General features: G+C 37.6%; 1 protein-coding gene across 5 annotated transcripts in view; it reads left to right on the top strand.

The window, feature by feature from the left end:
* TCERG1 (transcription elongation regulator 1) overlaps positions 1–24,449 on the top strand; it is a gene marked incomplete at its 5' end in the record, with an annotated part of 35,398 nt that overhangs the window by 5,399 nt on the left and 5,550 nt on the right. For 2 of the 5 annotated variants that reach the window (XM_082324510.1, XM_082324511.1), the window contains 14 exons: positions 166–318; positions 526–793; positions 3,560–3,802; positions 7,710–7,772; positions 9,096–9,296; positions 10,575–10,690; positions 11,819–11,907; positions 12,939–13,099; positions 13,941–14,007; positions 15,095–15,230; positions 16,209–16,298; positions 17,068–17,186; positions 19,272–19,422; positions 23,765–23,929. In XM_082324510.1, the coding sequence (XP_082180636.1) occupies positions 166–318; positions 526–793; positions 3,560–3,802; positions 7,710–7,772; positions 9,096–9,296; positions 10,575–10,690; positions 11,819–11,907; positions 12,939–13,099; positions 13,941–14,007; positions 15,095–15,230; positions 16,209–16,298; positions 17,068–17,186; positions 19,272–19,422; positions 23,765–23,929 (2,022 nt within the window). The remainder of the gene's footprint in view (positions 1–165; positions 319–525; positions 794–3,559; positions 3,803–7,709; positions 7,773–9,095; positions 9,297–10,574; positions 10,691–11,818; positions 11,908–12,938; positions 13,100–13,940; positions 14,008–15,094; positions 15,231–16,208; positions 16,299–17,067; positions 17,187–19,271; positions 19,423–23,764; positions 23,930–24,449) is intronic. The other 3 variants (XM_082324513.1, XM_082324512.1, XM_082324514.1) reach the window with 3 other exon arrangements.

Here is a 24,449-nt window from a genome sequence, read left to right on the forward strand (position 1 = left end):
GCACATCCTCTGAGCTGGAAGCATTAGGTTGTTAAAGAAGCTCTCAAGACTGGTAGAGTTAACCTTGCTATAGTTGCACTGTCTGTTGGTGCTCTAATAAGGAAAACTCTGCTTGAAATTTTTATTATTATTATTATCATTATTATTGTTATTATATGCCTTTAGAGACCACCATTTATGCCTCCTCCCATGGGTAGCATGCCACCACCTCCTGGTATGATGTTCCCTCCAGGAATGCCGCCTGTCACTGCCCCTGGAACACCAGCAATGCCCCCAGCTGAAGAGATATGGGTAGAAAACAAAACTCCAGATGGCAAGGTAAGATGGTTACCAGAAACAATGAAGTAATGGGTGTTTACTGCTGTTGTGAGCATGTTGTCATACAGAGTCTTGCACTGTAGTCAAATCCTATGCTCTTGTCTATCCTCTTATTAATTATTTTTTAAAATAGGAGGAACTGGACCATTTATAAATGCTCCTCCTCCAGATAAGCAGTTGTTTGATGGTGACATTCTTAAATTGTAGGTCTATTTCTATAACGCGCGTACACGTGAGTCAGCGTGGACTAAGCCAGATGGGGTCAAAGTTATTCAGCAGTCGGAGTTGACGCCAATGCTGGCTGCGCAAGCCCAGGCCCAGGCGCAAGCCCAGGCCCAGGCGCAAGCAGTAGGTGCCTCCACACCGACCACCAGTAGCCCTGCATCTGCAGCGTCTCCATCCACATCCTCGAGTACTCAGTCCTCCACAACCTCTACGACAACCACAGCCACTTCAGTTTCACAGACGATTTCCAGTGAGTAACTGAGCGTTTCTCAAGCTTTGCGATGGTGGGGAACAGATGGTGGGGATGCTGCTTTGGGGAATTACTGCAGCAAAAACTTGGTATCCAGGAGGAAGTTGTTTCAACATAAAGTGGAGTATGAGTTTAAAGCATAGTATTTAATCCAGAAGAACCTTCCATGCGAACCTTCGCCCCCCCCCCCCCCCCCCCCCCCCCAGTCTGAAAGAGTTACTTCAGGAGAGTAATACTAGATCAGTATGCAACCCTCTTTCTTTAGGTCTTTGTATATTTTTCTTCTGCTGTTATCATCTCGGAGCTATTACGCGTCCATTTCCCTTTGACTATAGATAAAGCTAAATTGTTCTTAAAAGTATCTCACAAGAAAAGTTAATCTGAGGTAGGAGTTATAGTTGTAGCAGTTTTCTCTTTGTTTCCAGAATAGCATCAGTTGCTTTAAGAGGCTGGATCTTTCTTTGAGCGCTGCTCCTGGGCTGCAGAGAATTGGTTGATTGCAGAATAGAGCTTCTTCTGGTGTATTTTATTAGCATTATTCTTCTGACTAAGCCTCCTGAGTTCCCATTTGCTAGAGTTGCACAAAAGAGGAAAAAGAAAGTCCTTAGAGCCATTATTGTTCACTCATGACCTTTGAATAATAGTCTGAAGATTACTGCTGTTTACATGAGCTGAGCCTTTGCTTTTAAGGGTTTGCCAGCTGAGGGAACCGCAAGAGGAAAGGGGACTGAATTTATGCAGCATGCATATAGTGCATGTTTATACATGTTATCTGCTTATAATATAAATAGTATGATTTATACTGTACTTTGGCATGTATATGCTAACAAAGTGCCTCTAGTGCAGAGCATCTACATAGAGATGTATCTTACGTACTATTTGCACACGAGCGTGTCACCAGCAAGCAATGAGTGAGATCACGTAGCATGAAGGAAGCAAGGTACGCTTGTTAAGGAACAGTTTGATGAGTGTTACTGTCTACATGCAGGGCTACTGAAAGCACAACATTTATGCTCATCAGGAATCCTGTTGTTTGACGGTCTTGATCATTGTAGCTGCGCTGGCAAAAATGTGTGCACTGAGTCAGGCCAAAGAGTATGCAGAAGATGAGCAATTGCTGAACTGTTTTAACTCCAGTTGTAGTGTATAGTTGCATCCCCTGGAATTATTTTATCTTTTTCCTGTAACAGGTGAGACAAGCCAAGCTTAACTCACCATTTAACCCACACTTTGGAGATCTGTGTATGAAAGGGAGTCAAATTTAGGCAACCTTCAAATCATGCTTTCAGTTAACACTGGAGGGAGGACAGTTCGTTAGAGTAGCAAATAATTTACATTGCCCAGAGCATTTTAGGGCTTTTAATTAATTTGAAAGGTAACTTAGTACTACGTTCAGCTGCTTTGTTGAAATATGGTCTACTCTAACCATTTTGCTGAGTAACAAGAATCAGGCAGGAGGTGAATGCTGGCTTCTGGCCTAATGCCAGGCTTTTGAGAACTGATCCTGCTTTTGGAATAGCACTTTATGCGCCTTCTCTGAAGCAAAATTTCCTAATATCAAACGCTGAGAGTCTGTTCCACTTCTACCTGCTAAACTTTGTCTTTGCTTTCAAGAACTGTTACTGTTGGTGTCTGTGCCTAGGTGATAAAATTTTATTTAAAATAATTTTATAACTCTCAGACTTGGCCTGTTATAAAACCTGGGACTGCTGGCTGAGCTTCGTTCTTGTCTGGTACTGATTTGACTTAGGCCTTAAAACAAATCACATACTGACTGTCTGCTCTGTTTCCCTAAATTTTAGGCAGTGCTAAGAACTTTCACTCCTTCTGAAACACTTAACAACAGATCAAAAATCTTTATTTAAATGTGTTGATACTGGTACGTTGTTGGGAGTGCTTCTGGTAGTCATTAAATACTGAAGAAAATGCACAGTATGCCCATGTATAATGTGGTCATAAGCTGGTGTGGGTTGTTTGGTTTTTTTTGGTTGTTTTTTTTTTTTTAAATTAGCTCATTTTTACAACAGTTTCTCCTCCCCCTCCCTCAAATCTTACAGTGTAAATTTGCAAGGCTGGTCAATGAGTTTAATCAGTCACGCCCATAGTTCCTGTTTGCCAGTGCTTTGATACACAGCGCTATTTATTCTCGGTTAAGTGCCGATTTCAGTCATGCTGCAAGGATTATGGAATTGAATGCTAGTAGTGTATTTTCCCACTGGGAGGCACTGAAGACCAAGAAAGTTCTTGCAGCTTCTGAACAAAAGTACTTTCCTTTTCCTTGCTTATTTACACATTTTTTTTTTTTATTGACATTTTTCCATTCTTGGATCCCACCTTAAAAAGCATAGTTTTAGACAGGCTGTTGTCATGCACGTGCTGCTGCCGTTATTGTTAAAAAGCAGAACCTGCGTTCATTTAACATAAGGACAATCTTTTTCCATTTGAAACTCTGTAACATTCCCTTTCTATATTTCTGAACAGGGATACAGAGGCTCTATTTGTCCTTTGGTACACCCTTGCTACTGCTATAGAGATTTATTAGGTGTAAGGAACGGGACAAAGTAAAATTTGAAATTGACTTTTTGTGTGGATATTTAATGTTACAGAGAAGGCAAGGGTTTTTTTCGTCCAAGAGTGTCTTCCTGCTGATTATATCTAAGCATATCTGCTTATGTAAGGTCTGTTGGGAAACAGAGAGCCAGTATGTTTGCACCAAATATATTGTAGTGTCTAAGATACAAGGTGTTCTTTGTTTTTTTTTATCAGCACCTACCACACAAGACCAGACCCCGAGTTCGGGTGTTTCAGTTGCCACACCATCAGTCAGTGTTTCAACCTCTGCTCCTTCTGCTACACCTGTGCAGACTGTACCCCAGCCAGTCCCACAGACATTGCCTCCTGCAGTTCCTCATGCAGTACCTCAACCAACTGCAGCAATTCCTGCTTTTCCACCAGTAATGGTACCTCCATTTCGTGTCCCCCTTCCTGGCATGCCTATTCCACTTCCAGGTAAATTGGCGAACTGTAATTGTCTTGTCCGCTACATGTCCATGTTGTCAATTTGTTTGCACTCATGTGTCCACTGTGTACGGAACTTGCCTGAATCCTCTCCACTCAGAGTATTTTTGAAAGAATTCAGGGTTAGCAGACAGACTTTTTAATTAACAAAGAACATGAAATTTTTTTGACTTCTAGTTCTTTGATATACATATCAGAAAACAGCTCCATTTAAACATGTAAACCTTTTTCTTTTAGATGATAGGAAAATATAAGAATTGCACTAAACACTTCTTAATTTCACGGCACGTCTATCTTGTCATCCTATTTAAAAAAAAAAAAGCAACCTTCTGGACAGAATCCATATGTGACTGAGAATATTGTAGCACTGTATTTTACTAATTGCAATATTGCTATGATTTTTTTCTACTTGCTTGATTTAGACCTTAAGTCTTGTGCATAAATATTTATTAGGACATGGATTATAGCTGAAAGAAATGAAAAGAAAATAACATATTTATAAGCAGGAAAAATTACCATTCAGATTCATTACCCCTGAATGATGTTAGGTGTTTCCAGTTCTCTTGGTTTGCAGCTATCAAGTATGATGCTGAATGCTTACACAAAACGTTGAGGTTTAAACTGAGGACCATAATGAAGGCATTCAGGATGCTAGGGTATTATTCATAGGCTTTAGAATATAAACACTATTGAGAAGAGATCTTAGATGGCAACCCATTGGTTCCTGGGTAAATAATATTTTCTTAAGTTCTTAAATTCTTAAGTTTTTATAAAATATTTAGATACTTAAGGAACTAATTTTAGGCTGGCAAAATTTTGGACTCAACTGCTGTGCGTAATTGCTGCAGAGGTCCTCCTAAGAGGTCGCTAAGGCCACTCATTGCTTAAACACCATGTTCCAGTTTGCATGGATACAGTTGAGTTCCTGTTCTAGTACAAAAGTATGTTTTTTCAGTGTGCGGTAGCACTAAGTATATGCCAAGAGCTGATGATTTTTTGTCACGAAGGAGGGTTTGAGACTGCAGTTGTATTGGATACAAGTTAGTTTCTGGTTAGGAATTACAAAGAAGCACCTCTGAGCAGCATCCTCATATTTTTCACTGTACAAGCTGAGTGAGGGGACTTCTTTCCTGCTGTCCTTTTAACACATTGATCCAACACGTATGAAGGGAGGCCTTTACCTTCCATTGAATTGCTTGGATGAAAAGTAATCCTTTATAACACTTCTTTGATAAAGGATGTAAGCATCAAAGTAGTTAAAATGCGTATTAGTTCTGCTAACTAGAAGAGAGGACCAACTTTTAGTTGCCTCTGCTTTTAGGGTAGTCTTCTAAAATAACTGGGCGAAGCTACTTTAATCTGTAATTTGCTCGAAAAGGAAATTGCAGTGTAGTACTCACTGTTTTAAGACAGGAAAAAAATCCTGTTCTGAACATGATAATCAAGGCTGAACAAAAAATGGGTGAAGGATAGCAGGAGAATTCTGATGTCTGTATATTTGGGAGGTTTGGAAGAACAATAAAAAGGGTTAAGCCTTAAAGGTGGTCAGCTGAATGTCTTTAACTGCACTTTCTGACCTTGCCAGCAAGGGATCAGCATAGAGTGAAGGGTCCCTACATACCTTTGAAGGATATAATCTACTCAAGTGTGAACTGTCAGGTGAAATGGGGATGGTCAAAGCAGTAGAGAAGAGTGCCAGTGAAAATGGATACACTGGGGGGTGTGCTTGGGTTGGGTTTTTTCATAAGCTCTCAGTCAAAAAGTTTTGTAAGTAGTGTAATACAGAAGGAAGGACAGAGCAAGAACATCAATCTTCTCCTTCTTAAACTTGTTTTTTTGAAAATTATTTTTTTTCAGAACTTTCCTGGTAGCAAGTCTTAGATCTTGCCTCTTCTGTTCTTGCAGCGAGATGAACCTTTTGGGTGGAACCCATAATACACAGGAATAATACCTAGCAGTAAAGTCCATGCTTCCACTAACAAATCTAATTTGTCATTTTGCCTGATTACAGAATAAATTCAGTCTACTTCTTTCAGCTAATTCTGGCTTGAGTTTGTTGCAATGGTTTATAAACACTGTAAAAGAAAAGGAACCCTTTAAAATATTTTACAGTAACAAGGAACTAAAGAGAAGTCAAAATGACTTCATGGCAGTGTAAGGTGAAATCAAAAATGCTTACAGAGTTTTACTGTATAGATGTTTGGGGCTTTCAGCACTAGATAATATCAGCCAGATTGCTTTCAACTTACAGAGACAGAGCTGAACAATGCCATTGTCAAGTGATTTCAAAGTTAATCTCTGTATTATACTATAGTAAGACGGAACAATGGAAGAGTTGATTAGTGATATCTCGTAATCTCAGATCTTAAAAAGTAAGTCTGCTTTCTCTTAATTCATACGTTAAAAGTTAGTTGTATGTTTGAGAATAAACTTGGCAGAGGAAACAGCTTGGGTATTTGCTAAGTCTTATCTGCGCTGCAGTATCTCTAATTTCAGTGATCCCGCAGATGGCATTATTTATACTGACCCAGTTTTAAGACATGCTGTAACTTCCTTAACAAAACGAATTTTCAGATTCCTTTTCAAGTACATAACATGACTTGACCCCCTCCAAATTTAAACAAACACTTCATTCAAGTGCTGTTTGAGTCAATGTTTTTGTGTCTCAATTCATACTTTTTTTTAAATAAAACTAGGTTTGGATTCTTTCATTGAAATTATTATTAAAGAACATTACAATTCTGTCTTCTCAGAAATATTTTTAAAATAAATTGGCAGTATTTTTGTATACTTTCCATACTAGATTTCTAATGAAGAAAAATAGAAATTACTTTGGTTATAAACACAGGGGTTTAATTTCACTTTGTGCTGGAGGATTTCCAACCTCAGGTGGTGGAATTGAAACCATTTAAGGGGAAGTTTCTGAAGTATTTAGAGTTTGAGTTGTCCAGACTGGGGCAACATAGAGAGAACTTCTACAGTTTCCTTCCGCACCCTAAAATGAAGGTTTTTAGAAACGCGTTCCCCTTACCCCTGTCTAATTTCCTACTGAATTTTGTGTCTAATTGAAGAGGATTAGATGCTTCCCTCTTTGTGGCCTTTCTATGTCATTTCTTAATGAGCTGGAGGCAGAACAGTGCATGATGCTACCTTTTTGAGGGCTAGTTATGCTGCTTTTAGAGCATTTTTCAGCTTGTGACATTCTTGATAATGAGAAATAAAGAAACTGTTTGCTGCCACTGACCTTGTGCAGCTTTGTGTACCTCTGTTTGCAGCTTCATTGCTTTTATTCCCCCCCACCCCCCAGCCTTTCTGTAATGACCCTCATAACCTCAGCTTTCCCTCTGGGTTGAACTTGGCTTTCACCCTGCCACGCCTGGCTAGTCTGACTAGTTTAAATCTGTCCTTCTACTCTTACCACTGCTTTCTAAATGCAGCAGCAGACTGAAAATAGCAAAGACCGTTAGTTTCACTTTGTTGCTGCTCCTCTGATGGATCTTTCTGAGCAAAGGCTGTCAGTGGAAAACAGCACCGTTAGCAGAATATTTTCCCATGGTACTGCCCTACCAGGAGAGCCGAGTTCCCCCTTGAATGAACTTAAACCCCTGAGTCTTCATTGAAATTCCTTTTTTTCTTTTTAATGACATCCAAGTAACTTGCTAAACAGCTGGTTTAATGTAGGCAGAAACTGTTGTTGCAGCTTAAAATTAGTTTTATATTTGATCTGGCATAAAATGTTGGAGCAAAAATGATTCGCATTTTCTTGCCGGGAGGCTTTCTCTTTGCCAGCTGAAAATGGCATTCCAAATTGTAGCAGGAAATCTGTAGCATCCAGACTCCCAGTGGTAGCTGACATACAATGGCAGCTTTCCAACATGCTTGCTTATCCATTTTACAGGTGTAGCAATGATGCAAATAGTCAGCTGCCCGTATGTAAAGACAGTCGCTACCACCAAGACCGGTAATTTTCAAAACCATCTTAGTTCGTTTTGTCTGTAAGTTGGCATGGTAGTGAATGTTGTTGTTTATCTTTTATTTATTTATTTGCTTCCCCAATTGAATGAATATATACCTTTATTTTTAAAACCAGTATAAATGCAAATATCATATTTGGCCAGGAAATAACTTTCCCAAATAACTGTTAGTGTTAGCTTATTTTATACAAAAAATCCAGTCCAGTTTTCTGTAATCATTGAGTTCTGTAATAATTGTGAACCTCTTCATGCCCATACTTCTTAGTTATTGGTTTCTTGTGTGTGAATTTTTGTTTTTCCTACTTCCACATGTATAGTGACATGATTGTGCTCGCATGTTGGTGTGCGTGTATGTGCGTCTTAGTATAAATTTCCATTTTTCAAATTGTGGATTTAAGAAAACTCACTGAGAATACTTTATGGCAATGTGTAATGTGTGCTTTTCCATTATTTAAAAAGATAGACTTTTTCATACAAATGTTAGAAGCTCAAAATTATGATCTTGTAGTTCTAGTACTATCCAATCTATTTTTCTAGAACTTGTCATTCAAAATATGTTCAGTATATCCATTTTGTTGGGATGAATAGAGAAATAACAGGATAACGTAGCATTTTGGCTTTCTTATCTTTGGATATTTACTTGCCATTTTGCTTTAGGATGTGAATAAAATGTTTTTTCCAATCATCTTCAGTACTAAACAAAACCGTCACACAATCTGAAATTATTTCATTCTCATGAGTTTTCATTCAGGGCTCTGAATTAATGTTAACTTTCTTTAAGTCAGGATTTAAGATTTATCAGAGTTCTGCTCGGTATTATGTGGCTCAAATTCAAGCCACTGTTGTCTTTTTTTCAAGAGCAACAAGAATATCTCTTAAAGTGACAGCATAATTAAACAGTGGAGTAGATTTTTTTTTTTAATAATTCTTTTCTATAGAGATCTAATAAAGACTTTTTTTAATAAATCACTTAATTTTGAAGTATTAAAGGAAATGTCTAAAAACTAACAAGGTTTGTGCTGTGCAGAATTACACATTAGTCTAAAATAAACACCTGTCTAATCTGCCTGGTAATATGGGCATTACTGATTGTAAAACACAGGAAGGAAATTTAGTAACAATGCATTGCTTTCCAATTTAATTCTTAAAACAATTTATTTATATAGGTTGATTATTTGTAAATTAAGTCAGTGAAGTGCTAGGTTTTGGTTCTTCGGTACTTCATTGTCACTTACTGTGTTCTTTCCTTTTTTCTTTTTTTTTCTTTTTTCTTTTTTTTTCCCCCCCCCTCTTTTTCCTTCTTTACACAGGTGTCTTGCCAGGCATGGCCCCTCCCATTGTACCTATGATCCATCCTCAGGTTGCTATTGCTGCTTCCCCTGCTACATTGGCTGGAGCAACAGCAGTCTCTGAGTGGACAGAGTACAAAACAGCAGATGGCAAGACTTACTATTACAACAATAGGACTTTGGAGTCAACGTGGGAAAAACCCCAAGAACTGAAAGAAAAAGGTACTTTTTTTTTTTTTAAAAACAGCTGTATACTAGGCAAAATTGCTTAGACCATTAACGGTTGTGTTTGAAAATGTGAATGAGAACATTTCTAATCCCTTAAGAATATTTCGAAATCCTGATTATAAGTATCTACTTGAATTGCTCTTGAGTCTGAAAGTGATAGTTTCTTTGCTTCCCACTGTATTGTAAGAGTATTTGGTTCTAGAGTTGCTTCCAAATCCTGTGACACTTGGGTAAATGTGTGTTTCCACTCCAGTAGAAAGTAAGTACTTTACATACTCATGTGTTTGAGAAGATCCCAATTGCAGAAAGATAGAGTGTGAGAGAAAAATTCAGTTATTCTCAAGACTGTAAAGCAGGGAAGAACAAAGATCATTGAAATGCTAAATTTCAGATCTTCAAATACTAAATATGTAAACAGACTTGGAATATGAGGAAAAAATAAATTGCTTCCCCCGTCCGCATCCCTAAGTCATATTCTGGTCATATTGTGACTTGTGTTTAGTTGAATCCTCATTGTATCCATGGGTGCGTTATATTGGAGGGAGATTGTTCTTGTATCATAAATAAGGAAGAAGGGGCAAAAATCCTGTGACTTTTATTCGGTTTATAGTCTTTTAGGAAAACAAATCCAGTCAGACCCAAATAGTTCTTCCTTTTATTGTCTGCTGAATTTTTCAGTTACAAGAAATCTTTGTTTAGACAAATTCCGAACACTTACACAGTTAGCTAGTTTAATACCCATCTTTCTAATAATTCAGGTTTAAGTAATAGGTCTTTTTTTACTGAGGTGAAAACACCTAAGTCAGCAAATATCAATTTTGCTGAGTAAAGATTATACATTTTATAATTTTTTTTAAGTGGGTACAGAGCAATCTTCAGATGATTCTCCATGAATTTTCTCTGATTTCTTTTTTTTGTCAACACCATTTCAAATCTGAAAGTGGTCTTCAGTGTTGTACTGTTGGTTGCAACTGTTGGCTGATATTTTATTGGTGTTTTAGCTATTTCTGTTAGTACGCTTCAGTTAGCTGTTTAATAGGCGGCCTTACAATATTTCATTTTCCAGTCCCAAGTTGATCTTGGTGCAGGAGATAATCACGTCTTTATAAGCAGACACTGTAAAGCCCAAGAAGGACAGAAAGTGGTGAAAATACATGAAAAATAAGTTTTGTTTTGCTGTTGTGCTTGAAAAATCATACTGATAAAAATAAATCTGTTGTGGTTCTATAATGTCTTTTTAATAATACTAAGGAAAATTCTATCTTTATTTAGAAAAAATGGAAGAGAAGATTAAAGAGCCAATTAAAGAACCTACGGAGGAGCCTTTACCAATGGAGACAGAAGAAGAAGAGCCAAAAGAAGAACCTATAAAAGAACTTATAAAGGAGGTAAAAGACCTTGCAACCAAATAGTCAGTATCGCCATTTTGAATCCTACATCCTACAGGTGTGGATGCATCTGTAGACCAGGCATATTGACAGGAGACATGGTTAGTAATGAGTTCTTAAATTCCTGGGGTGATTTTGAAAGCCTTCCTTTTTGGACTCATAGCTTTTTTTTTTTTTCTTCCCTTTTTTAACATAAGGAAAAAAGGACTTTTAAGAGAAAAATACAGAGGATGTGAGTTAAGAAATTAATAAGAACATGGAAAAAAAAGTTAGCTAGTTACATAGACATGATGTTCTCTTGCTGATTTTAAGGTGTTCAGAAAAATGAAACTTGTCCTGAATGTTTGAAATCTTTAAATTAATACCTTTTTATCTATTTCTCTACTTCTTTATTTTGTACAATTTTGGAACAAAAAGCTTATACGTGCTCCAAGTGCTATAACTGATAAGTTTAGTCTGTTAGGAACACCTGTCCTAGAAAATGTCTGTAGTGTTTACATTACAGTAAACAAACTTTTTTCTTGTAAGGCATTTTGTCATGCTGAGAAGGCATAGTTCTTGAAGATGCTAAGGTGTTTGAATAAAATTAAAGCTTTTATACTGATTTCTGTGAACTTCAATGTAGCTTAGTAGGCAAAAGCACAGACTTTAGTTGCTGGTTTTTATTACCACTCTGCCCTGTTTACTTTTGAGATAGTTGCTAGTTTGCTTATTTCTGTTAAAATTGCACATTTTTGACTGTTTTGTACTATATTTCTCATTTTCAAGTAAATTAATTTTAAGAATAAATCAAAATTTCTTTGTGAGAGCCTACACCCTTGCCCCTGTATTCAGGCCTTGATTCAAGGATTCATGGAGATCTATGAAGGCATTTAAATAAGGTTTCATTGAAGTCAAAGTTAAGTAAATGCTTAAAGGTTTTCTGAATTGAGATTTTTGAATGGCAGGTACTGGCTATGTATTGAAATCCCAGTACTTCCATTTTAAGCATGGATGAAGTGTAATCGTGAGCTGTTTATTAGCATTGTTTCAAAATCCATTTGCTTGTTTAAAACAAGTTAGTTACTGTATAATAAGTAATTAGCTAGCTGTCATTGCCTGAATCCTGTAACTTGTTTTTTCCTTGAGGAGCCAAAAGAGGAAGAAATGACTGAAGAAGAAAAAGCAGCTCAGAAGGCCAAGCCAGTTGCAACCACTCCTATTCCAGGAACCCCATGGTAGGTAATGATTTTCCCTATGGCCTGCTACTGTGGCCCTGAAACATGGTCTCCTGTAGCCACCAGGAAGGTCGCTGGGTAGTTAGAACAAGTAACAGTGTGTGAAGATCCTGTTCTTGGTACGCTTCTGTCCCAAATAACGTTGGATTCCTCCAGCCAACACTGTTCACACTGTGCCAGCACTCGTAATGTTCAGTGGTGTGCGTATAGCCTTTCTACCACACGCTGACTGCTGTCCAATGAGGGACTTCACCGATATAGATTTTGTATCCCAGCCCCCTTCATCTGCCACTGGTCATACCTCCTGATCTGGTATGAAATGCTGGCCCCCCCCCAAAAAAATCTTTGACTTCTTATGCCCGTATGCCTTGGGGAGCAAATAGGTGCAGTTGCTGGCCAAAACAGCCCCTTTTTTTTTTTCTTCCACTTGGCATAGATACTCATCAGGTGCCTATATGTATAATGTCATGATGAGGTTACTCTGGCTGTAATATATGTAAATCATCTTTGTGTGTTTGGATGAGCAAGGTAAAAATCTTAATGATGGGAAAGGGATATTGTTTTAATTTTTGCAATTTAGCCATTGATGCTTTTTTATTGATGTTTGATATTTAAAACTGTCTCACTTCAAATTATCTCTGTGGTTCTTTCATCCTGTCACTTGTAAAATTCTGGCAAGAGCATTAGGTTGCTTTTCCTCATATTTTGCAGGGCATTGAAGAGATGAGGTACATTTTATCCCAAAATCTGATTCAGCTGTATAAAACAGTTTTCTAGAGAAGAACTGAATATACTGCAGGTCCTGATAAAAAGCATTTTTAAAATTGTATTTCAAATCTGCTAGCAGAGAAAAGCAGTAATTCAGTGTCCCATTTGGACAATAGGAATGTTAGGTAGTTGTGCAGTAAGTAAAACCTGGATCTGTCTGTGACCATTATGCTTGCTTCGGTCTTTGAATACGGTAACAGGAATACAGAATGAATGAAGGCAAAGATAATACAAGAGTTCCTGTCTGACTGTTAAACTTCTAGGTGTGTGGTGTGGACTGGTGATGAGCGTGTCTTCTTCTATAACCCTACCACTCGCCTTTCTATGTGGGACCGACCAGATGACCTAATTGGAAGAGCTGATGTGGACAAAATTATTCAAGAACCTCCTCACAAAAAAGGAATGGAAGAAGGAAAAAAACTTAGTAAGAGCCGTCTTACTGCCTTCTTAAGAAGTCTGAATATAATTTATCACTTATTTTGTGTTGATTTCCAAAACTAGTAACATTTAAATAAGTGAGAGAAATGTAAGGACATATTGAAAAATGTATATAGTTTTGGAATTTAAGAAGGCTGGTGGGAATGCAGATTTATAGAGTCCTTTGGATGAAAGAACAGTCTGTTGAAGAAAGTAGGTACTAACAAGGTTGATTTTTTTTTTTTTTTTCTAAATGCCAACAGGCTGAAAAAACCCCACAGTTTTTACTGACTAAAAAAAGGGATTGTGTTCGTTTTATAAGCAAGAGGAATTTGGGGGCCAGGAAAGATTAATCATAGTGTACGAATGGGCTCTCAGAGAAGAGGATTTAACTTAGAGAACATCCTACTGGAATACAGTTTTGGAAACAGCTGCCAAGAGCAGAGAACATTCACGAGGCTGCTGAGATGAGACTTCTTTCTGGCATGAGTTCTAGTAAATGATCCTGGGATGACATGTGGGCTTGGTAGTTGGAGGAGAGCAAAGTGCAAGTAGGTAATCAGGAGATCCAAATGTGCTTTATTAGACTGTTAGTCTGAGGTTTTTTTTCCCTGGAAATAAGAGATCAGTGTTTGTCATTTTAAATACAAAGTTGGCCAGAAGTCTGTTAGTCCTGCCACCGAATTCTGATAGTGTTATTCTGAAAGCAACTGGAATCCATATGTCTTCCTTTGTCAGAATACATTATTGCTGCATGCATTGTCCTCTGTTTTTGCACAAGGCTTCATTTGTTATTTACAAACTTTTCATAACAATAAAATGTAAAGTATTATTGAAATCTGTTACAGTTAGAGAAGAGCATGAATCTACAGAGGACGCAAACGAAGATGAGCCTATTAAAATTAAAAAGCGCAAGTAAGTTTGCTTTTTTAATACCAAGTGGTCTGTGTAGGTAAAATAAATAATGTTTTTTGTCTGAGCAGTGTGTATACTGTTGTATTCAGCAGAGGAACAGTAATAGGATTGCTGAACACAATCATCAGCTTTCTGCTATTTTACTTTAGCAGCTCAAATATTTGATATTTCTCTGAGGTAGCTGAAATTCATGTATAGAGGAAATAGCATCTCCTTCGGAAATAATTTGAAATGGAAATAAATGGTATAAGTTGGTGAATCCAAACAATATTTTGAGTGAGTTTATCTTAAATAGTTTGCTCCTGTTGCTTGTTTATCTAGCTTGTTAATTTCTGCGCATGAGATTTTGTTGCCAAAAAATCCAGCCATCTAGATTTTCATAGTGATTCCTCTGTTGTCACTGTATTATAAAGGTTTAAGTGTTTTGTTTAGGTCTTTTGGTCTGTTTTACCTATTGGAAGCAATATATGTCACTTCATTCTGGGTTACTTAAACGCACTGTTTTAAAAGTAGTTTTACCATTTTGTTTGTTATTGTGTACTCCTAGGGATGACCATAAAGTTGTTAGCAATTAGGGCTTTGAGTTTGTTTGGGACGAAGCGCATTTGCTCTTACTAAGCATCAATCAACAAACAGCAAGCTTTTTTCCGGAAATGCTTTGATGGCTGAATGTGTCACTTGTGTTACAGCATTTTCTGTTGTAACGACTGTAAGGTATTCTCAATGTGAACTAACTCCCTTAGCCGTAGTCTTTTCACAGAGGCTCATGGTCTTGAACAGGAGATAAGAAAATTAGTGCAGCTAATGTAAAATCTATTGCACGTCTGGCGAGACCATTGAATACAACCAGAATGTGCTAACTTCTTGGAGTCATTTGTTGGCACTGAAGTTATTGAGAATACCTTGGTTCTGGAGCTCATTCAGAAAGCATTCATATCCAAGTCTCAAAGAATGGCTTTCATGATTTGTAAGCCTACGCTTCTGAAGTAATTGGTCATATCCATTCTGTCCTGTAGGTTAGAAATGGAACTAGACCAGGGCTGACATATTTCTTCTCAAGTTATTCTGTATGTTTAATGTTTTTCAGGAAAGATGATAACAAAGATATTGATTCAGAGAAGGAAGCTGCTATGGAAGCTGAAATTAAAGCCGCTCGAGAGAGAGCCATTGTCCCTCTGGAGGCTCGGATGAAACAATTCAAGGACATGCTTCTAGAAAGAGGGGTCAGAGAAATCAGTGTGTCTGTGTGTATATGTGAGAGGGGGAGACAGGGAGGGGGAGGTTCAGGCAGAGGCCTCATTTCTTAGCGAATTCAGAACCTGCAGTGCTTTATGTAAGGAAAACAATCTCATCCTTCCTCTGGTTAATGGATGCATTTGGTACAAGACTCCATATTTCAAAGAATGTTAAAATTATAGCAACATTTTGATTTCTAAGTAACTGAAATTGAACAGTATCAAGACAGATTTTTTTTTTTAACTTTTTTCCCCAAGTTAAGTAATTACCTAATTAAAAGCTGCCATTGAAAGTAAATAGGAGACACAAACTGGACGCATCCTTAATGTTTTTGGAAATGTTCCTACATGAGAAAAGCAGTAAGTTTCACTGCAGTCTGTACACTCTTATCCTTAAATGGGACACTTTTTGCTTTTAGTTAACTAAATTTGAAATCTGCTTGATACCAATCAGTTTTGATAGATAAATTAGGCTATTAGAATATAAATTTATACAGCAACTGCAAAAAATGGAAGTGGTTCCAGCTGCCTATGCAGCTTTCCTTTAGTTTCAATAACTAGATTTTATGGGATAGTTTTAATAAAGCTTATTTAAGATGAGCTCAAACGTGTTTAAATCAATCTCTTTTGTAGCAGAACTGTTTAAACTCATAACATTTAGAAAGGTATAGAGCCGGCATGGGATATGAGAACCTAGAATCTCAAGGCTTTCTTCTGATGTACTTTTTTTTAATGTCCCTCAGTAGTAGCAATTAAGCATTTGTTATTATTTAGAAGTTTTCAGAGCCGATTAGTGTTGAAACTTGCTATGGCAGCCTCTGTTGTCTATTAGTGATGAAAACTTCCAGATGAGTTTGTTTCCCTCTTTTCATCAGATGTCCTATATCTTTCAACCAAAACTATACAACTTCTGTATATTTGAGGAAACTTAACCATTAGTTAAAATCTGACTTTTTTTAATTAAAGGTGTCTGCTTTTTCAACATGGGAGAAAGAGCTACACAAGATAGTTTTTGATCCTCGTTACTTACTTCTCAACCCGAAAGAAAGAAAACAGGTAAAAGAGAAGTTAAATTCCCTCCCCATCCAGACACAGCTACTACAGGCTTTATCTAAATCCTCAGTCTGCTATTTTTGTTCCTGCTAACCTTCCAGACTAATCAGTGTTGCAAGGGATTTTTGTTATGATTAGGGTTTGTCTGGAAACGGAAGAAGCCAGCAAGAAAAGAAGTGAGTTGATAGTTTCTATTTTTCCTGTCGTTGGAAGATGGTAATATTTTAACACAGTGAAAGTTGTATGCATACAGATAGCTCCCAAAATGTGAATGAAATAGTGACAATCATCAGTATCTCTTCAAAATATTGGCATAATGAATAGCCTATCTATTTATTAAAAAAAAAAAAAAAGTGGTTGGGGGAAAAACAAAAGTGCATTTTTATTGTTAAGCAAGTTCTCACTCCAGAAGCTTTTCTTCAAATGGATGTAGGGAAATGGAAAACTTCAAGAATACAGGAAGTGTCTGCTGTCTTAAACGTATGACCCAGAAAAATGGTAACGTAACATGAATGTGTAAGAAACTTCTTTACAGGTCTCAGATTATGTGTTTAGGTACAGTACACTACCTGTCCAGCAGATTGGAGTAATTTGCATATTCAAATACAAAGAGTCCCTGACCCTTCTTTCTGCCTCGTCTGTGTTGGTTCTGTGGTGACAGAAAGGCAAATAGGAGAAAAGGAAAGAAATGGGATTTTTTTCCTCCCTCTTGCCTAGAGCTTATGTGGCTTCAGGTTTGTATGTTTTGTGTCGGTGACTGGTGTTTCTGTAGGTATTTGATCAGTATGTGAAAACGCGAGCAGAAGAAGAGCGCAAGGAGAAGAAAAACAAAATAATGCAGGCCAAGGAGGATTTCAAGAAAATGATGGAAGAAGCAAAGATTAATCCAAGGTAGGAGCTGCTTCTTGTTCGTACGCATAAGCTCTATTAGAACAAAGTATGTTGGGTGGTATTAGGTAGATAAACCTCTTGCAAAATGGGCAAAGAGGAGAAAAATCATCAGATGTTGAAATCTTCTTTTGCCTGCTTGTACTCACTGAACCCATAAAATAATAGAACTTGTGATTATAGTGATTTACATATTTCAAGTCGTTTTGAAGAAATCCCCAGCATACTGTCCAGATTGTGAGAAAGGCCTCATGACCCACCACAAGTTTTCTTCAATAACCTTGTTTCTTCTGAAGAGTATTAGTAGTCTCTGAGAAGTACTAGGGAGGTTTCTTCAGTTTGGAGGGGGCTGAAGGGAAGTTTTTCTGGTTCCAAAGTATGTTGATAATAATATGATAGAATGTTCTGGTTGCTTTAATATAGAAATTATTACATACCCCTCACATTCAGACCTATTTGCAGTGATGATAACGTGGTGATGACAGTGAGTGTACTAACGTTTAAGATTTTATTGCTGGAATTGTTTGTTTCACAGCTTTCTCACGTAGAGTTCATGAAATATGTGCTTATGTCACCAGATGAGCTCTAAAGCATTCTCTTTCAGCATCTCTTGGTTTATCTGGCGTTAATTCTTTTACAGTGGAAATAACTCATTTGTTTCACTTCAGCTTAATTTTTTTCAGTGACCTGTTTTGGAAATCTGGTGGAAGCCAGTGTTGTTAACTTCTAAATCACTTCAAATCTGATTAACAACTCTTACTTAAAACACCTGTCTGCTCATTTAATAAGGGTAGCAGTTTCAACAGTAGTAGGCTGGCAAGAATGGAGGTATAGAAATGTTTTAAGAAAAAGTTCATCAGTAATAAGTTTAATATATGATTCAGAGACTAACATGGACTATTATGTTAGCTTTAGTATCCTCAGCTTTCAAGATATCTCCCATTTGTCATATTGGGACTGACTCTTATCTGATTATGGGTTGGGGTGGGAAAGAGAGTTCCAGCTGAAATACTGTCTTGTTTAATCTTATCCTTTGTCTTCTGGTTTCAGTGTTTGTCTAAAGATATTGCTGTACTTCTGTGAGTGCCAGACTGGTTTTTTATCATCTGTCTCAGTCCAACATGCTCAAGAGTTTGTGTTCCACTTCACTTAAACAGCTCTTGTTCTTCAATATAGCTGTACATTCACTTTCTAATCTTTTTGAATAAGCTACCAAATTCTCTTCTTGTTTCAATTTACCCTACAGCAACAGTAGGCTGGATTTTCCAAGTCTAATTATTTCCATGCTGTGATGAAAACATTCGTATGATTATAAGTGTCTCACGTATTCTTGGGGCCAGATTTGCATCAGAGCTTGGAAAAAGCACAATAGTGGTTTTTTTCGAGGTAAGTGGCAGTACTATATCTACTGCACAGATTGGAATCTGGCCCTGGAGGTGAGAGAACGGTCAGGGAAATGCTATGGGGATAATGGGTTGAAAGCCCAGTATTGCTGCATCTGCCCATAGTGTTTAAAATATTTTCAGCTCTGTGTGTTTTAAGATGAGGCTATACAATGTTCACTGTAGGAGAAAAAATTGATTCAGCCAGTGTTCTATTGTGACTAATACCAAAAGATGATTTTCTTGGTGAACTCTTAGCATGGTTTGGCTGCAAGTGAATGCACGTAAAATTTTCAGTTTCACAGCTGTGAAATACCTGGACAGACTGGTGTCTGAATTGCTAACCCACAAAAAAGAAGATTTTTTTGTAGACAACTGAGTTTTTTCATTTCTTCTTCTTGGTTGCATTGTAATCTCTCTTCCTACACCTGCACTTTCTGCAGGTAGCTGTATCCAAACAAACAAAAAAACCCCTGTAAGTCTCTAACAATACCTTTCATGTGTGTGCCTAAACCTGACTCCTTCCTATATAGTTCATTGATCAAGCATCTCTATAGTGAGACCATAGGATGTTGCTGCCTTTTTTTTTTTTTTTTTTTAAATTGTGCTCTGGCATGTAGTTTAGCAGAAGAAATATTTCTGTGCTGAACCTGCTTCCCAGCAAAGACAGCTCTGCCAAATGAGTTCACTTGCCATTTTGTTGCAGAACTACTTTTAGTGAATTTGCAGCCAAGCATGCTAAAGACTCGAGATTCAAGGCAATTGAAAAGATGAAAGATCGAGAGGCCTTGTTTAATGAGTTTATCACAGCGGCAAGAAAGAAGGAAAAAGAAGATTCGAAGACCAGAGGTGAGAAGGTAAGGTGACTTTTTTAGTTCCAGCAGTGTGAATGGTGTGAGGCTGAGTGAGACGGGACAAAGCCAGTGCTTGGTTTCCAGTGAGCCTTCTCTGAGACACGGTCCTTCTCTTTCCATAGAGGTTTTACAATGTGAACACTTCACGGGTGTCGCTTTGGGCTTTCTGAACTAACTATTTTAAGTTTGCAGGTATACTGACTTTTAGAGTATATAGAATTGAACTTAGGTTTATTTGTGAAGCTCAGTTTACTTAAATAATCACACTTTTTTTTTGTTTACCTAAGCAAGTAACGTTATATTCTTAACTGGAATAATGCCTGATTTTTATTTTATTTTTTTTTAAAGTTCTATTATCCCGAAGCATTAAAAGGAAAAGGATTCTTGTCCTGTTTGACTGGAAACCCCAGAACTGGCCATTACCTCTCTGTTCTCTCAGTGGAGGCAGTAAGAACTTGAAATTCTCTGTAGGATACTCCGTTTAAATTTCAGACGGCTTCCACATCTTCTCTTTCCATCTAAAAGCTAGCACTTCAGTGACTTTTTAATCTTTCAGTAAATATATCTTATGTATAAACTGCTGCTTATTAGAATTAAAGGTCAGCTATTAAAGATTAATGAATTCCAAATGTCATTTGACCGTATTGTCAATAGCAGGGAGCAGGCTTTCAGTGCTGGGGAAGCAGGCCGCTATGGAGGTGGCATCAAATATTATCATCAAAATATGGAGCCGCTTACTTAAATGTCCCTGTGTGTTGTGCGAATGGAGAGAATAACCTCTAAAGCCTAATCATTTTTGACATTTTAAAGTCTGCAATATTTATTTTGTAGTATAAAGTTATTGCAAATTTCACCTACTAAGAATGCTTACAGAAGAGAAAAGTGCTGAATAACAGGTTAGATTTGGGGACAGTTTCGTTATTGAATAAGTTTTGCATATTTCTTTTAATCTAGGTGCTCTGGTCTAATTTGATTCTGTACTCAATTTTTTTCAAATGTTGACTTATTACTGATATTTTCAATAAATGATTGTGCTTTCAGAGGAGAACTGATGTAGTTCAAAGCTAGACTTTTACATACTGCATTTCAATTATGAATATGGAATTTTAAAGCATTCTTGCAGCTTAATAGTGCAGTTGAAGACTTTAAAAAAAGTAAATATTTGTTTTGTTGTTGCATGATTGTTCTAAAGTTGAAAAGTTAAAAGAAGAGAGATTGTGTTTGTTTGCTTTTGAAATAATGTTTTTTCTCCAAAAGCCTTTTGTAACCATTTTATGTATTCTGTTTTATAACAAGTGGATAGACTTTACAGTTATGTGCTGTGCGGCCTGTCAATCAGTTCAGTCTGACAGCTGTCAATCACTGACACGCAAATATTATGGGATTCCCTAGTGAGGAAAGAATTGGTATCTCTGTGTGGTGACTTTAGCCTCCCGCAGTTCCGGTACTTTACATTTTTTTAGTTTTTTTCCTTGTGAAGTGATGAGAGTTGTACCTGCAATGTGTTAACTGCCAAAAAAAAAAAAAGACTTCTAAATACACCTTGAAATATTTTCAGTCTTATTTTCCTTTGATTTTGAAAGTGCTTAAAACATAAAAGAAAATTTTAAGGCATTTAACCTGAAGCTTTCTCAGTCTGTTTTAAAAGTCCAAAATCTTTATTTAAGGAGGATCAACTTTACAGAAATCTTTAACGTAAGGGTTTTAAATTATATAATATTTTGATTTTGCTTCATTGAGTTATGGCTTATTGGGTGATGATGGAGCAGCCAGCTTTTCCGATGGTTGTTTTTATTTATGTGGCTAATTTCAGTGAGTAAATACAACGCTAATACTTCTTAGATGAGAGAGATGACAAAGTATGCGTGGGTCTGAGGATGTCGGGGAAAGGACTATGAGCTAGTAACGTTGACCAAGCTGCTCAGGTGCTGTCCCGGGACACAGTGTTGTTGCCTGTCCTCGAGATGAGCTGTGCAAGCAGATGAGCCTGGCGTCCCACTTCACGTAGACTGGCTGGAATGTTCAGCTGCAAACATCCTGCAGCCCACCGGTGCTGAGGGCTGTCTCATCTGTCATCTACCCTGCATCCACATCTCTTAACAGTTTTCTGATGTGATATCCTACTTAGTCGAGCTAGTTACTGTGTATAGATATACTGAACTCGCCACGTTGTAGAGCTATGATCTTAAGAGATTATTCCTTGGTGAGATGTTTTTGACTCAATTTTTTGAGAAGTTTTTGCCTTTTTTTTTTTTTTTTAAATTGAAAACCAAATTGCAATACTCATGCTATATTCATTGCAGATGACTGAAGTTAAACACATGCTTTAAGAGCATGAGAGGTCTGGAAGTGTCATTCGTTTTTCTCGGGAGGGAATTGGCTGCACCCTCCTGGTTTTCTGCGAGGCAGCAGATGGCCCTGCTGGCATCTCCGTACCGGAGTGCGGGAGCTCGGTAGTGCTTCTGAGGGAGCGAAGGGGCTGCTGCCGGCGGCTCCTCCGGCATCTTTCTGCAGGTTGTGGTGGTGTTCTTAGGTCCGGTTTTGTATTGCAGCTGGTGCCACCGTGCTTCCAGCAGCGTTGCGGGTATGCAGTTTTTATGCTGTGGAATATATATATATATGCGTATGTGATTCGTGCAGAAACTTTGAGATACCCTTACTTTATAGACTTCTGTAGTAACGTCTGGGAATTGTTTGATTTTTAACAAATATTTCTAATGCCATGGCTTAGAAAGCTTCATATTTTTGATACTGCATGCATGTTTTAAGATGTTTTGAAACAACATTCTTAATTTTACAATGAATAAACAGTTTGCTTAGCATTTTGTTCAGCTACTTTAAGAGAAAGCGATAGTGCTGTAGATGTAGAGCAACTTCCCACTGCCACTAACCAGTTGTTTTCTAATCTCTGCTTACTATCTTAATCTGTCTGTTGAGATAGTAAAGAAAAAAAGCCTATAAAGCCTTTTATGTTTATATGTTAATATTGTGAAGAACTAAAACTATCGGTGGGCAAGGCTGCAGAATGTTGGTTCTGATCTGCGTTTCGTTCTTGTATTCTGTAACTAAACGCATTTTTAGAGAATCGGGATGTGACAGTTCTCTGTCAAGCCAGAGCTTGTTCGCCTGCCCATCTGCCCGCTTCCCTTATGGACCTCAGTGTTCTGGAGCTAAACTGCTTTTGATGGTTTTACTTTCTCGAAGGGATGAGGAGAGGAGATAAATAGCAAAAAAAAAAAACCAAATGGCCAGCCCTTCTCCTAGTTTTGGGGTTTTTTTTAATTGGTGTGCAACAAAGACAGGTTTTGTTTTGTGGACCAGCAGGGTTTGGGATGCTGTGAAGGCAGCATGCTTCGCCTTGTGTGTGGGAGTCCCCAGAGTCGTTCCCTGGCAGTCAGCGAGTGAGGCGAACCAGCCCCTCGCCTCGCTGCCTCAGAGAGGCGGCGGCTTAAATGCCAAACCGGACTTCTAAGGAAATAAAAAGGAGAAAATACCTAGGACCTAAAGTGCAGCAGGAACAGGGAGATCATCAACCCCAGAAAAAAGAGATGTAGTAAAGGCACAGTAGTCGCTCTGGCAACTGCTGGTTCTGGGAGTTTGGATGAAAATGTGTTGCTAGTTGTCTCAAGATAAAAAAAAAAACTAATATGATTGATCCTCTGCCAGCCCTTTGCGATGGCTGTTGTTATAGACAGAGTGCTGACATGCCATTTCCAAGTGAAAAAGTAGACTAAAACATTTCCTTAAGCTTTTATATACAAGTGCATATCCATCTTAAATGTAATTACTTAATTACCGTATATGGGTAATTCTTTATTGGTTAGATCCATCTTAAGACATTGTTCTTTATTAGCAGATCCAGGTATTTACCTCTGTTCATTGTACACTTGGAGGATGAATCCATAAATACTTGATTTGGCTAATTTGTCTGTTTAAAACTGCATAGCTTCTGTAGTATTAATATGCAAAATGCTATAATGTAGAACCAGTAACTTGTTACTTTGAGAGAGAAATACATAAAAGCTCAAAAAAGAAGCTTGAATTGGAGTAAAATAATAAAAACTGTATTGGTGAATCTTTCATTAAAGAACATACTTCATCTTAGACGTAGCAGATCTTCTTAATGTATCTGCTTTAGCAAAATTGTCCCAAGGGGAAGTGAATTTTAGATGCGGTTATGTCTAAATTCAGAGTTTTAGTGATTTCTCTAAATTGTAATGGTATGTAATATTAATATGCTTCCCTCTGTTGGAGGTAAGTTGACTCCTTTTTTCGTAAGAGCAAACTGTTGCGTATCAAAGTATCTTTCTCAAGTATTGTCTTTCTGTTTCCATCTGTAAAACAGATCAAAATGGACTTCTTTGAACTACTGGCTAATCACCACCTGGACAGTCAGTCTCGCTGGAGCAAAGTGAAGGACAAAGTAGAGACTGACCCCCGTTACAAAGCGGTGGATAGCTCTTCACAGAGGGAAGACCTTTTCAAACAGTACATCGAAAAAATAGCTAAGGTATGCATGTGACGTTCGGAAGTATAACTTTGGATGTTCTGCTGGTCACATTGCTGTTAATGTGTGAAGTAACTAACTAGAAGATAGACTAATATGTGCTTTAAAGAGAATTCGATACCATGGTTATTTGTAGAAGTAACCCAGAATGACAGCTTGAAACTTAGAAGTACTGTCCCCGGTGGTGGTGGTGGTGCTGCAGACGTTCATGGCACGTGTATGCGCATATGCGTGTACACACACACGATATTTGGGAGAATTTATCCAGCAGAACAAGAAAGGCAGAGACTCATGTAAAGCCATTGGTTGTAAAAATGGCTGTAAAACTTCAGAAAATACCGACACCACATTGATTACTTCCTACCAGGATGATCAGAGTTTCTGTTACTGTGATTTTTTTGTATCAGCTCAGCTTCATTCAGGAATATAGATGGTTCATGCATGGTTCCTTCGCTGGTTCTTCTCTCTTAATCCAATATTCCTACCTTTCTCTTCCAGGCGATTAATGGTTGAGAATGTAAAA

Source organism: Platalea leucorodia, assembly GCF_965183815.1.
Source record: "Platalea leucorodia genome assembly, chromosome: 11".
Taxonomy (NCBI): domain Eukaryota; kingdom Metazoa; phylum Chordata; class Aves; order Pelecaniformes; family Threskiornithidae; genus Platalea; species Platalea leucorodia.